Below are 14882 nucleotides of genomic sequence, written 5' to 3' on the forward strand. Positions count from 1 at the left end.
AAGGTCTTCTGACTTCACAGCGATACACTCTGTGTTTTTCTTTTGTGTGTGTTTTTGCCATAATGGATGAAAGTGCTCATGTGCTTAAAATGTCAAAACTATAGATATGGCTTGATAATAATGAGCATGTGGATAGCAGAAGAAAATGATCATGTTTTAAAATAACTGCTTACATAGCTATAATCTACATATTATACAAGTCACACATTTAAAGTGTGTGACTTTTAGTTAGTATATTCAGATTTGTGCAACCATCACTGCAGCCAACTTTAGAATATTTTCATTGCTCTAAACCCCATTTACCCTAACTTTCCCCAGCCTGAGGCCCTTATATTTTAAAACACTTTTGAAACTGTCATCGCTATGAAGATAGCCAGTGATTCATTCACCTCCAGTAGTTTCCAGTAATTCATTTTGGATTATTTTTTAGAAGGTGAAAAGATTCATACACAAATTTGAGATCTGTTTTGGCTTTGTAACTTTTTTTAATTGTAAATTTAATAATAACTATTTTTTCTGTTTATTCTTTGTATTTAAAATTTTAAATGGTTAAATGCTTATAAAATGAAATGACTTTTATGTGCCATTTTACAATAATATGGTTCATGTTTCATTTTTCTTCAGGATAAAGGAATCAACACTGGAAATGTTTCTATCTAGAAACTTTGCATCTTGGACAAATTCAGCCATACATATCCTTGAATCAAGTTCCCCAAGCCTGAAGGACAGTCTGAATGGGAATTCAGGCATAGTTGGGAGACTTTTGGAATATGTCTATACACACTGGGAACATCCGTTGGATGCTCTAAGACACCAAACCAAAATCATATTCAGAAATCTTCTCCAAATGCACCAACTAACTTTAGAAGGGGCAGACTCAGTCACTGATCCTTTCTTTTTGGAATTGACTAAGAGTGTTCTGCTATTGGAATGGCATATTAAAGGAAAGTACATATGCCTGGGGTGTTTGGTAGAGTGCATAGGAATTGAACATATTTTGGCAATAGACAAAACTATTCCATCTCAAATCTTAGAGGTGATGGGGGACCAATCATTGGTACCTTATGCAAGTGACCTCTTGGAAACAATGTTTAAAAATCATAGAAGTCATTTGAAATCCCGGACTGTTGACAGCACTTGGATTGACCAGTGGCATGAGACTTGGGTTTCTCCTCTCCTTTCTATATTATGTGAAGGAAGCCTGGATCAAAAATCTTATGTGATTGATTATTATTTGCCAAAATTATTGAATTACAGCCCTGAAAGCTTAAAGTACATGGTAAAGATTCTTCAGACTTCTATTGATGCCAAAACTGGTAAGAAAAATATGTTTTTGTCTTAGTTATTTTTATTATGATGCTTAAATATAGGCACCTTGGCAGATGTTGACCATATTCCAATTTAAATATTACCACTTTATGAACAGTATAGGAGAGCTATTTTAGGTTGAGATGAGTATGCTGTACAATGCTGAATGGAGTTTTTTGACTTAAGTCATTTGTACAAATTAAGGAGTTATTCTAGATACAGAAACCGGATAAGTTTCCTTAATTATAAGGTTTTAATTTATTTTACCAAGTTTTTTCTTGTTATTGGAATAAAAATATGTGTTCTTTATATAATTTGCTTATTTAAGTGATTGAGACAGTAATTAAAAATTGTTTTAGGCAAGTTGAAAGACAGGTACATTGGCAGAAGCAGTTTTTGTCTCTGGGAGAGAGACAATATTTGGAGTCATAACCTAAAGAAAGAACTATTTGTAGTCCTTTAAAATAGGGGTAAATATTCCATCAAAACTCAGACACTGAAGGAAATACTGCAATAAAGCATATTTCAGTAAATAATATGGAAAATGATGATCATGGTTCATTATACAAATCTTAAAATTATAATACTCTAACAGCATATCCTGCATAATTTAAACAGTATTTTCAACTAAAAGTTAAAGACTTTTGATTTCTGCATATAAAAATAAGCCATTATTTGTAATTTAAAAAATTTTTTGGAATGGGGTCTCACATGTTGCTCAGGCTGGCCTTGATCTCCTAGGCTCAAGCCATCATGCTTCCTCAATCTTCCCAAATAGCTGGGACCCTAGGTGTGTGCCACTGTGCCTGGCTTCCTTTAGGTCTAAGCTTTTTTTTTTTTTTTCCCCTTTTTGGTACTGGGGATCAAACCCAGGGCCTTGTGCATTTGTTTATAATTTTTAACAACAGTTCTCCTTGCCTTTTTGAGAAAAACCCTCTGAATCTGTTCTGAAACAAGGTTGTCTTTATTTTGATATCAAGGTACGCCAGAACTTGCTGTCCCCTTAGTAATGGCCAGTGTCTTAACCCCTGATACCAATAGGTTCTTTGTGATTTTCCTTTTATCTTTATTAGTGAGAAACAGTAAATCTGAAATATGCAGAGAAGGTCAGTGTTTGCTTTTAAAGACACAATGACCTTCAGTCACTGAAGGTTTTTCCTATTTTTGGCAGAAAATTGTTTTAGTTTGTTATTGTATTTCACTTTTTTCCCCTGACTTATTTCCTGGTTCACTTTCTAAGTATCATGGAAAAAGTAAAAATATTAGCAAAAAAGTTATAATTTCTTTATGTTAACAGTATGAAAATTATGCTTACTTTGAAATTATTGACACAAGAGCAATTAAATAATTTTAAAATAAGGATTACTTTAGGAACTTTAATTCATGTTAGAATTTATGTAAAATTTGATTTTTATTTCTGAAAACATAACTTTAATTGGAAACATGAACATTAACAACTGAAAATTGCAGTAGTCATTGCATAACACTGTCGTAGTCTTTGTTAGTGTGCTTTTGGGACAAGAGCAATCTCTTCCATCCTTAGGGTCTTGTGATAGCAGAGGGGCTTTGGGAGCTTTGATGGCATGCTTGCGAACAGCTAGAGCTCACGGACATCTGCAGTCTGCTACTGATGCCTGGAAGAACCTTGTGTCTAGTGCAAGAGTGAAGCAAGGTTTAATTCATCAGCACTGCCAAGTAAGTAAACAAAATACCTGGGGATTTGTACAGGACCCTGATTCTTTCAGTCCCAATATAGAGGCTCCTACATTGTGCGTAGCACTGTTTTAGGGAGTCTATAATGAGGATGAACAGAAAGTGAAAAGTGTCATCCTTGTACTCCAGCTACCTAGTTGAGAGACAAGAAAGCCTTGTGAAATCTGAGAAAATAACGTAGATTCAAATATGCCTTATGCATGAGGACTTATCTAGGAGGCTCAGAAGAGACTAATCAGAGGTGGCTGATAAGAAAAGTGAAATATTGGAGCAGAACGACAGATAGACAAGACCTGGAGGAGAATTAAGGATGTTGTCTGGCAGAAGGAGACTGTTTTGTCTATTTTATAGACAGCTCCAATGCCAGGCTGATGACTTCATTACTTCCCAGTCACCAGTTAAATGAAGTCTTTCAGCCACAGCCACTCTGTCTTCAGCAAGGAAGTGGCATTAATGGAAACAGAGATGAGTTTCCAGAGTGAGAGCAAAAACAAACCAGGAGACTAGTTAGAAGTGCATGACAGTAGTGTGAGTGTGAGGTAAGGCGGTCCTAGGGTAAAGTGGTCACTGAGACAGAAAGTATGGAGCTGAGCATTACCATGGAATAAAACTGGAGATTGTTGATTTTTATGTATCTCCAATTCATACAATAAGATAAATTAATAGAAAAGAGCTACAGGATTTTTGCAAGTTACATATGGTTAAATTTAGTTTTATTTTTGTTGATGGCCTATGCAAATAATTAGACATTTCAAGTGGTTTAGGCTTTGCTTATCTCAATGAAAAATTAACATTTCATTACTTGGTATTTTAGGTACGGATAGATACATTAGGCTTGCTTTGTGAAAGTAATCGGAGCACAGAAATTGTTTCCACAGAAGAAATGGAGTGGATTCAATTCTTTATCACATACAATCTTAACAGCCAGTCTCCAGGAGTGCGGCAGCAGATTTGTTCTCTTCTTAAAAAGGTAGAATTGAGCATTAGAAAGTGGTGAACTTTGCTCTGGATATTGTTTTGAGGAAGAGCCCAGATTTGGGAGAGTGTGGGAATGATCATGGGATTGGACTACCTCTTCTTGGTCCTTCTGTGACTTACTCTGTGATATTGTAAAGCTTACATGTGGTATTAAAATCTAGAGTAAAAAGACCATTCATTTTGGGGTAGCAAAACTGGAGGTTTTTGTTTTTTGTTTTTTTAAGCCTTTTATTTACTTTTATGTGGTGCTGAGGATTGAACTAAATGCCTCACACGTCTAGGCAAGTGCTATACCACTGAGCTACAACCCCAACCCCTTGTCCTCTTTTTTTGATAGAAAAAAATCTAGCATTTGGGCTCTTGGAATGTAAGGTGGTTTTAAGAAAACTTTGGTAAATGGAGGAAGGAAGCATTTGCATTTTTATAGTTCTCTAAGCACCTCACAAAATGGTCATTTTTGAGTAATTGAATTTGAATTTATCACACAACACATCCATGGGGTGAAGAATTGGTATAGAAATGAGTATATAGTCTTTAGATTCATGTTGACTTAAAGGAAAATGTAAGAACTGTGGTTTAATGGCTATATTCTAGTTGCACTAATACTGATTTTAGTTTTAAAATGTAAATGTTAATTTTTTGTCAAAAAGAAATACTGTAGATTTTGAGAGTTTAAAAACCAGTAGTCTGTTTGCCTTAAATGTTCCCTTCCAGGGCTGACAGTTTAGTTTAATGTGTGGTTCACAGATGCTTTTTATTTTTATTTTTTGTCTCCAAAGTTGTTTTGTAGGATACAGGAAAGTTCCCAAGTACTTTACAAATTGCAGCAAAGTAAATCCAAACATGAACCAGAGAATGAGTTAGCCAAAGAAGAGCCTTCTGTTTCCTTACAATTGTATAAGGTAGGTGTTCTTTCCAGACCTAGAGTTTTAAGAAACCTAAAATAATTGTATATAAGCATTAGAGGGAAACAGATGGAAGTCTCTTGGTGAATTGTGTTCCTGTGCTTTTTCCTTCAAGCTGGGTGTTACATATTTCTTCTGGTGCTTTGGTACTCCAGGAAAGGTAGCACATGACTTGGGGACCAGGCTGCACATGAGGACTGCTAGAGGATGACATTAATGGGCTCACCTCAGTAAGGCTCACCTTACAGCTTATGTGGGCCAGGTGAAATTAGTACTTTAACAAGCAGGTAATTGCTGGCTGTGGACTTCTCCAGGCCTCCCCAGGGTAGGATGCTACTGTGGCTGAGCCTTCTTCCTCTTGAGGCTGACATGACATTCAGTAGCTTGACGTTACTGACCCCTTTCCCATAGTTCAGCAGTGGAAGGAGGTTGTGTCTATTTGTTCGAGTGAGCTTGGAGAGTAGAGCTGGTTCAGGGCATAGCGTTAATGGGAAGGATGGAGTCCCAAGTACAACAGCTCTGGTCTGGACCAGGGCTCAATTTGACAATCTTCAATTTATTTTCAGCAGAATATTCTATTCTACTGAAAATCTAGCCTTTCAGAAGCAGACCCTTATTTTCTCCTAAGGTTAAAATCAAAGACAGAGCTAATAAGAAAAAACAATGGTGGTGGGAGAGAAGGTAGACCTCATCTGTTTCTGTTTTAGTTTGTTTAGGGGAACAGGTGTAATAAATTAATGATACATTTGAACTATGGCATACCCTCTACCTACTCTAAGCATTAGTATGGATGGTCTTGGTTTTTAATTTTACATTTAAAAGATAAAAACCCATTCAATGAAGGCTTTTCTCATATAAAGGCTGAAATCAGCTTCATCATCTTAAAATCCCAACAGTAAAGATTAGAAAGTCATAGCTTGAACATTAAGGATGTAGGATGAGTCCCACTTCTGCTGTTACTAGCTGAGTGCCTTGAGTCTCTTCCACTGTAATTGGGATTAGTAACTCCTCTGAAAAGGTTGGTTTTGAGGACTAAGTGAGAAAGCCCTTTTTAAACTATAAATCACTCTAAAAAGCCTCAGTGGGAGTCATTAAAAATGACTTAGAGTATATGTGGAGCCCTGCCGTGCGTGTGACAGTTTTTGGTTAGCTTCTTAGAATTGCTAGATTTAAGAAAACACATCTCTTTTGCTTCTTTCCACAAGGGTTAAAATGACATTTGTGAAATCTCAAGTATGTAAAACATACAACTTGTTTTTTGGATTGAGCTTCTGAAATTTAATGTATTCACGGTTTCTTGGTTTGAGCTTAAGGATATGTATTTTCTGAACATTGGTTCTTAGAGACTTAATCTGAGTCAATTTTGTGGTTATGATCTTTTCTCCTGACTGGTAGTCACCTGTGGCTTCTAGAGGCTGTGGCCATGGCACTATGTTGTCATCATCCTCATAACAATGGCTGTTGTACACAAAGTGCTGGGGAGGACAGGAAGCTATTAGTTGAAAAAATGCCTTCTAGGCTAATGGAGATGATTTCATACCTTAATAATTAGTATTAATAACTAAATTTTCAATGTTGATGGACCTTTATATTTATTTATGTGCAGTGCTGAGAATTGAATCTAGTGCCTCACACGTGCCAGGCAAGCGCTTTATCACTGAGCTACAACTCCAGCCCCTAGAGTACTTTTAATTTTATAAAATGCTTTATATCCATTTTCTCATTTCATCTTTAATAAAAAAGGCTGTGGGGTAAGCATTATCCCTATTTAATAAGTGAGAAAACTGAAACTCAGTAAAGTTCAGTAACCTGCCCAACATCCCTCAACCAGTGAGTGAGTAGAGCTAGGGCCCAAATCAGATCTGCTTTTTTTAAAAAAATATTTATTCTTAAGTTTTAGGTGGACACAATATCATTATTTAACACTTTTGTGGTGCTGAGGATTGAACCCAATGCCTCGTGCATGCTAGGCAAGTGCTCTACCACTGAGCCACAACCCCAGCCCCTCAGATCTGCTTTTGACTGAAACATCTCAGTAGTTTTTTCCATGAGACTAGCTTAAGTGAAGGTATGGCGGTGAAAAAAGAGGGAGAACTTGAGGAATGGTGAATTCTCTGGTGTAAATGACTTAAGATTTGGAGGAATGGAGGAGTTGAGTAATGGGGAATGAGTTTAGAAAATCAAGTTGAGTGTAGAGAATTTTCCATGGCAGGCCAAGGTGTTTGGAAGCCTCACTTGGAAGCATTAAAAGAGACTAGGGCATATATTGAGCTCCACCTGAAATGTAGGATGCTGTGCTCAGGACCAAGGATCCTAGTGTATATGTGGTCTCTGTCTTCATTATGGTTACAGTATGATTGAGGGAAAGAACTGTATCTAAAAATGTAAATGACAATACATTTAGGGTAAGGTAACTCTTAAAAGACGAGTTTGTGGTTCTTTAATGTGAAGGCTGTTTTACTTAAAGTTAGTTTAACTAGGATATTTTTTGGTAAGCACCCTACTCCTTTGAAACCCAGAATAATTAATAGGCGAGTAAACAGGGCTCGTGAGGGCCTAAAGGATAAATTCTTGAGGTTGTATGCTCACCAGAAAAATGCAGGGATTTTTGCATTCTTGACTCTTTGTCTTGAACCATTTGGAACCAGGGCTGCCCGTGTGCTGCTCAGGGTGGCGTAGTAACAGGATGCTTGAGACTCATAGTCATTCTTTATAATTTTTCTCTTTATCTTATGTAGAAACTATTATCATTATTATTTTAATTAGAGAAAAAGACTTTATCCTGGACTAAGTATTTTCCACTTTGCTTTTTCAAAATTGCATTTTATTATAAGCTTTCATTTTTAATCATTTGTATAAACAGAATAGTAGAGCAGGAGTCTCAAAGGGCCAGGCAGAAGAAGACAATGGAATAGTTGGATCTTTGAATGAATTATATTATAGCCAAACTTATCAAGTAGTCTATATTGGGAATTTCTTTGTTTATTTTAAAACATTAAAAAGTATTCATACCTTCGACACCTGAATGCCTCTGGTTAGGAAAATCAATATTCATACAGCTCTGTCACAAATCAAGAGCTCAACAGATCTTGCTTTCACCAAAAAATATGTTTTTACTTGTCTGAGCTATAATAGGAATTGTATTTCTTGTTGACTCTGCTAAGTTAGGTTCATTAAATCATGTTATAGCTTATGATCATAGGTATTGTCTCAGTCTGTTTTGTTTTGCTATAACATACTGCTTGTGGCTGGATACTTGAGAAAGAAAAGAGGTTGGTGGCTGGAAGGTTCAAACATCTCACAGTAATGACATCCGGCAAGGACTCTTTGTGTCACAATATGGCAGAAAGCTTGCACAGAGTAGAAGCAACACGTGTGTGAAAGAGTGAAATCAAGAGAGCAAGCCAAGAAAGTTGAATTTGTATATAACAAACTCATTCTCATAGAAACTAATTTAGTCCCAACAAGACTTGACTCATTCTTGGGAGAGAGCTTTAATCCATTCAGTAGAGTGGAGCCCTGAGTAGGCCTTGCCTCTTGGGGGTTCTGCCATCTCAACATCACCACATTTGGGGCTTTGCTTGAAGCACATGAACCTTTGGGTGACAAGCTGTATCCAAACCATAGTTTGTGCCAAGCTGAATTATCAAGAGACGTGAACAACCAGTATTAGTTTTAGAAATCGTTTAATTAAAAATGAAAGAAACACCCACTCTTGAAGGTGATACTTAAAGATAACCTATTGTGAGTTAACTCAGTTATGCTTACTGTAAATTTTTTTTTTTTTTTTTTTTTAGAATTTCATGTCATCCATTTGCAACAGTCTTTTTGAAGCATTATTTCCTGGATCATCCTACTCAACTAGATTTTCAGCTTTAACCATTTTAGGTTCAATAGCTGAAGTTTTTCCCGTCTCAGAAGGTAAGTTTTCAGTTATGTTTGGGAAAGATTTTCTTTTAAGACACATACTTTTCAACATTTTTTTCTTAAAGTTTCAGTTTATTGTCTTGTCTTTAGATTCCTTTGTACTATATAGTTCTTATGTGTATAAGATCAAATTTGCCAGTAAAGGACAGAAGGGAAAGAAACTATGTCTCCTTTCCATTGATCATTATTTGCCAACTCCATACTACAATTTTCTGTGCTTATTATGAGAAGAGGGAAGTGTTTTACCTCCCTCATTTTTTTTTTTTTTTTAAGACAGGGCCCCAATCTATTCCTCCCACCCTCCCACCTCAGTATTGGTAATTGAACCTGTGGCCTCACATTGTTCTTTCTGTTTTAAAAATTAGAATAATAATCGTTCCTTCTGTATTTAATATTCCTTAGTGAGTCTTTGTGGTTAAAATGTGGTTTCCCCTATATGCTATCTGTTTCATATGCCTCAGTCTGGTTTCCGAAAGACATTATGAGGATGTCATTGCCAGGCATTCTGGTTTAGTGATATTCTGTTTTCCTTCTGTGGGGTACGCAAAAGGATAAGCACTTAGCTTCCCTCTTTGAATCATTTTATTTCCTTTTTGACAAGAAATGATTCTTTGTCCCTGTACATGAGTGTAATGTATAATTTAATATGGGTTTCTTCTTTTTTTTAATTTCGTACTGGGAATTAAACCCATGGGTGCTTGACTACTGAGCCACATCCCCACCCGCTTTTTTATATTTTATTTAGAGGCAGGGTATCCCTCAGTGGTTAGGACTTTGCTAAGTTGCTAAGGCTGGCTATGAACTTGTAATCCTCCTGCCTCAGGCTTCCAAGCTGCTAGGATTATAGGCATGTCCACACACCCAGCTTAATGTGGATTTCTTGCTTGCTCTGAGCCTTCCTTGACTCTGGTCAAGTAGGAAAATACCCTTCTCAGCTGCTCTTTAGCCAGGGAATGGTCAGAAGACTGGAGAATGTCACATTGTATCTGTTTTTTTTTTTTTTTCTCTTTTTCTAAAAAATTATTAGGCAAAGTATTTTTTTTTTTTAAATGGGAATGTGAGTTATTTGCTGTTAATACATGTTTGCTTCATTTGAAGGACATAAATTTTTCTCCAGTTTTTATTTAAAAAAAAAAAATCATCCCAGCAGCAAAGTTTTAGTAGTAGTTTAATGAATAGCCATGTACCTTCTACCCTAAATTCATTTGTTTTTAATATTTTGTCATGTTTACTTTATCTGTTATCTCTTCTCAGTTTTATAACCATCATATAATGATCAAATTCAGGAAATTTAATGTTGTTAAGTGCTATTATCTAATATGTAGTCCATGTTCAAGTTTTGCCAGTTGTCTCAACAAATAGCCTATTATAGGAAAAACAAATTTTCCATGATCTGGGAAGCAGCCCTAGCTCACACATTGCGTTTCAGTCTTAAGCGTCTCTTTACCCTCCTCTGATCTGTAAAGTTTCTTATCTAATGCCATTGACATTTTGGAAGATCATGTCTCAGTTGAGTGTTGTCTCATTGTTTTCTGATGATTTGATTCAAGTTATGCATTTTGGGCAGGAATATTACATAGTTGATACAATGTTCTCAGGTCATCCTAGCAGGAGATATGTGAAATTGGCTCATTCCATTATTCACAGTGATTAAGGATATTGTGATAATTTATTATCTGGGTGGGCTGCACATGCCATCAAAAGTTTTCTCTTAAGAAAGATGCAGAGAAAGATATGGCACACTGAAGAGCAGGCAGGGTGACAGCGGAGGTGGAGGTTGTGGTGAGGTAGCTACAAACCATAGAATGCAGGCAGCTACCACAAGCTAGAGGAGGCTCCTTTAGAGCCTGTGGAGTGAGTGTGGCCCTGTTGACTCTTTGGCTTTGGACTTCAGGCTCCCAGTACTATGAGAGAATGGATTTCTGTAAATTTGTTACAGTATCCACAGAAAATGAATACTAGGGTACCCATTAGTTCAGGGAATTTCAGCAGTGCTACAACTGAATTTCAGGTTTATCTGAGAGTGATCAATTACTTTACACATTTAACAAAAATTTTTTTTGCATGTTTAATGTATTTATACTAAATCTAAGTATATGGGGAAAATACTAGACTGTATTAGATATGTATTTTTCTGTCAGGAGAAAAATTTAATATATTTAAGTATACTTTGAAAATGAACAACTTAAGTTATCTTCCTAATGGAAGATGGAAAATTTCTTATATGGAAACTTTATTTTATATCTATATGTATCTTATTTTTTAAAAAATATTTTTTGTTTTAGTTGTAGATGGACACAATACCTTTATTTTATTTATTTATTTTTATGTGGTGCTGAGGATTGAATCCAGTGCCTTGCAAGTGCAAGGCAAGCACTCTACCACTGAGCTACAACTCCAGCCCTATATATATATCTTATTATATACTTATATATAATATATATAATTAGGCTGTTTCTGATGTCATAATGTCATATATTAATTAAACAACGTGGGGATAATGCAAATGTAGCAAGCCATACTACCTCCATAACTTTTAAAGAAGGCTGAAGAGCCATGACTTTGAAATATAGGATGGAAAATGCAAATTCATCATTTATCTTCATCACAAGAGCTTTAATGTGGGGGTTTTACATTATTGTATAGAAGAACTATGATTTGGTAATAGTCAAAATGATTTCTGCCTTTCCTCAATTGTATTCTAGACCATGAAGAATAGTCCACATGCATTAAGTAGAATTAAATGTCACAATATTCAAGGTGAGAAATTGAATTCTACAATTAGATTAAGAGGATTTGTTCCGGAAGTATTAATTTAGTGCTTATTATATGTCAAACAGCTAAGGATAATGGAGTGTATGAAAGCAAGTGCTTCCTTTTTTGGAGTTTGTATGTTAGTGAAGTGAGACGGACAGTAATTAACAATATGTAGAAATTCAGATGGAGATGAGTTCTATGAAAAAAACATTTCAGGAAGACAAGTGGGAGATAGAGAGTTCCAGGGACAGTGGAGAATGCTAGCACTTTCATATAGTAGTATAAGAGAAAACTTCAGATTTGAATGTCTCTTACCCAATTGGTCAAAGAAAAAAAATCATGAAGCAAGTTAGAAAATACTTTGAGATCAAAGAAAGCGAAAACACGACATACCCAAACTTATGGAATATAGCAAAAGCTGTGCTCATAAGGAAATATGTACCTGTAAATTCCTACATTAAAAAGTAAGAAAGGTCTCAAGTCAGTAACCTAACTGATGCCTCAAGAAATTACAAGAACAAACTTAACCTCAAACAAGGAGAAGGAAGGAAATAGTAAAGATTAGAACAGAGATAGATAAAATGCAGAATAGAAAAACAATAGAGAATCAACAAAACCAGAAGTTAGCTTGTTTTTTTTTCAAAGATCAACAAAATTGACAAAATTTTTAGCTAGGCTGGACTAAGAAAAAACAAAAAAGTTGCAAATAACTAAAATCAGCAATGAAAATAGAGACATTTCGGGCTGGGGATATAGCTCAGTTAGTAGAGTGCTTGCCTTGTATACACAAGGCCCTGGGTTCAATCCCCAGCACCACAAAAAAAAAAAAAAAAAAAAAAAAAAGAAAGTAGGGACATTTCTACACTTACAGAAATTAAAGGATAATAAGTCAATACAATGAACAATCTCCTGGAATGAGCAGGTGACTAGAAACATAAAAAATACTGACTTGGGAAGAAATAGTAATTTGAACAAACCTGTGACAAGAGATTGAAATAGTTAATCAGAAGCCTATCAGCCCATGACTAGAGTAACACCACATCATGTACAACCACAAGAATGGGAAGATATACTCCATGTATGTATGATATGTCAAAATACATGCTACTGTCATGTGTAACTAAAAAGAACAACAACCACAAAAAGCCTGCCAGCAAAGGGGCTTCCCTGGTGAATTCTACCAAACATTTATAACACCAGTCCCTCCTAGCCTCTCACAAAATTAGAGAGGGATCACCTCCTAACTCATTCTGTGAGGCTCTCTTTACCCTGATACCAAAGCCAAACAAAGATACTGAAAGAAAACTGCAGACCAATATCCCTCCCTGTGAATACAGAAGAAAAATTCTCAGCAAAACACTACGAAACACAACAGTGTATTAAAAATATTGTATACTATGACCAAGTGGAATTTATCCCAGGAATATGGCGGGGGGGGGGGGGTGAATATAAAAATAATAAGACATAAGAATATGCCCTATTAAAATAAACCTCAAATAAAGATAAACATAAAAATAACATTATTCTGTGTCATTTCATTCTAAAATACAGTAGGACTTTGGATTCTAGGTCAAGTTTTTTAAAAATTAAAAAATGTTTTATTGGTGCATATTATTTATGCAGAATGATGGATTTCATTGTGGCATACTAGATCAAGAAGTTTTATGAAGATTTTTCAAAAGATATGTTCCTAATTTATTTGGTTTTATTTATTTTTTAAAAATTACTTAGGAATCTTTTATATGATACCTTTTGAAAAAGAATGAAATTGTTTTAAATTTCTTTATAAAGCTTATTTCCTACTTGGAAATTTTTTATTATTTTGTCATATGAAGAAATAAATTAATGGAAAAGTCTTTTTATGCTAGTCTGGCAAAGTAAGAAGTAAAGTAGTATCATGAGTGAAGTATGAAGTGTGGATTTTTGAACTAATTTTCTATAAATTTGATAACTTCAGAAGGTTGTTTTCCTTTTTCTTAAATTCATTTTAACTTTTTAAAAAATTTAAATTTTTTTAAAAAATATTTTAATATTTTTTATTTTTTAGTTTTTGGCAGACACAACATCTTTGTTTGTATGTGGTGCTGAGGATCGAACCCGGGGCCGCACGCATGCCAGACGAGCGCGCTACCACTTGAGCCACATCCCCAGCCCCTTAAATTTAAATTTTAAATTCATTTTAACTTTTTTTTTTTTTTTTAGGTAGAGGCCAGACAGTGTATCAGCTGAGCCTTGATATTGATGTTGATCGTTTCCAAATACTAATAGAATGTTTTACCAGTACTTTTGAAGACGTGAAAACTTTAGCATTTGATCTTCTGATGAAATTATCAATAGCAGCTGTACAATTTCAGGTATTTGGACTTTTCCTATGGAAATATAAATATGATATAGGCATGAAAATGTACTATTTTAGCATAGATAACACAGTCTGAGAATTATCTTGATTCTTTGTGTCTGTCCTCTTATGTCTTTTGACTGTTTCTTTTAGTCATTTATGTCTCTGTTGTTGTGGGGTAGAAATATTGCAAAAGAGAAAGTCCAAGTCAGTGAGCCTGGTTTTTTCTTCTTCTTTTTCTTTTTAAATTGCTTTGTTCAAAGGGGTAGTATAGGAAGCAGTAGGATTTATTATTTATAAGATTACTAGTAGATTTCAGTTAACGATAGTCTCCCCAGTTCACGTGGCCACGTAATATTTGATCAAAACACATCACTTACAGTAATTTGAGTTTTCTAAGTTAATCTTCCTGTTCCTGGGAAGCTGAATGTACATAGGGTAGAGAACATGCTTCTGGTCTTCCAATAAGCAATAGCTAAACAGAGACTGAAACTCAAAAAGAGTATTTGAGGTTAGCAACTATTCTCTCCCAAGTGTTCTGCTCTGACTCTGGCCTCAGCCCTAGCCTCCGCCTAGCTCAAGCCCCTGCTCTTCCTGTCTTGGAGTAGGAGCCAAATATGGGCTTCAGAGTGAAGGCAGTGAAGGCACAGCATGGGGTGGGTCTGCAGGAACCCCCTCACTACGCTTTTCACTTTGTACTTGAGGTGTATTCTGGGGCTGTCTGCTGGGGTCATCAGCAGAGTACTGGCTCTAGAGTTTTGCTATAGCTCTCTGTTAGAGTGCTGTAGAGATCAAGATTGCCTGCTGCTGAGCTCTGCATGGTCAGGGCCTTAGGCTGTATTTAGGGCTTGCCAGCTTGTAGGTGTAGTGGTATTCTGTAGGAGCACATACCAGAGAGCAAAGTGTTTGTTTCTGTGGCTTTTATGGCATTGCAAGATCTCAGGGTATCTTTTCTG

General features: G+C 35.7%; 1 protein-coding gene across 1 annotated transcript in view; it reads left to right on the top strand.

Moving 5' to 3' along the window:
• Thada (THADA armadillo repeat containing) overlaps positions 1 to 14882 on the top strand; it is a 318367-nt gene that overhangs the window by 19231 nt on the left and 284254 nt on the right. Inside the window, exons 11-16 of the mRNA XM_046425124.2 lie at positions 625 to 1316; positions 2852 to 3003; positions 3836 to 3991; positions 4779 to 4901; positions 8702 to 8825; positions 13791 to 13942. Of these exons, the coding sequence (XP_046281080.2) occupies positions 625 to 1316; positions 2852 to 3003; positions 3836 to 3991; positions 4779 to 4901; positions 8702 to 8825; positions 13791 to 13942 (1399 nt within the window). The remainder of the gene's footprint in view (positions 1 to 624; positions 1317 to 2851; positions 3004 to 3835; positions 3992 to 4778; positions 4902 to 8701; positions 8826 to 13790; positions 13943 to 14882) is intronic.

This window comes from Marmota monax, unplaced genomic scaffold (genome assembly GCF_021218885.2).
Source record: "Marmota monax isolate L192 unplaced genomic scaffold, Marmota_monax_Labrador192_F-V1.1 WCK01_AAM20220418_F8-fsc00015, whole genome shotgun sequence".
Classification (NCBI taxonomy): Eukaryota; Metazoa; Chordata; class Mammalia; order Rodentia; family Sciuridae; genus Marmota; species Marmota monax.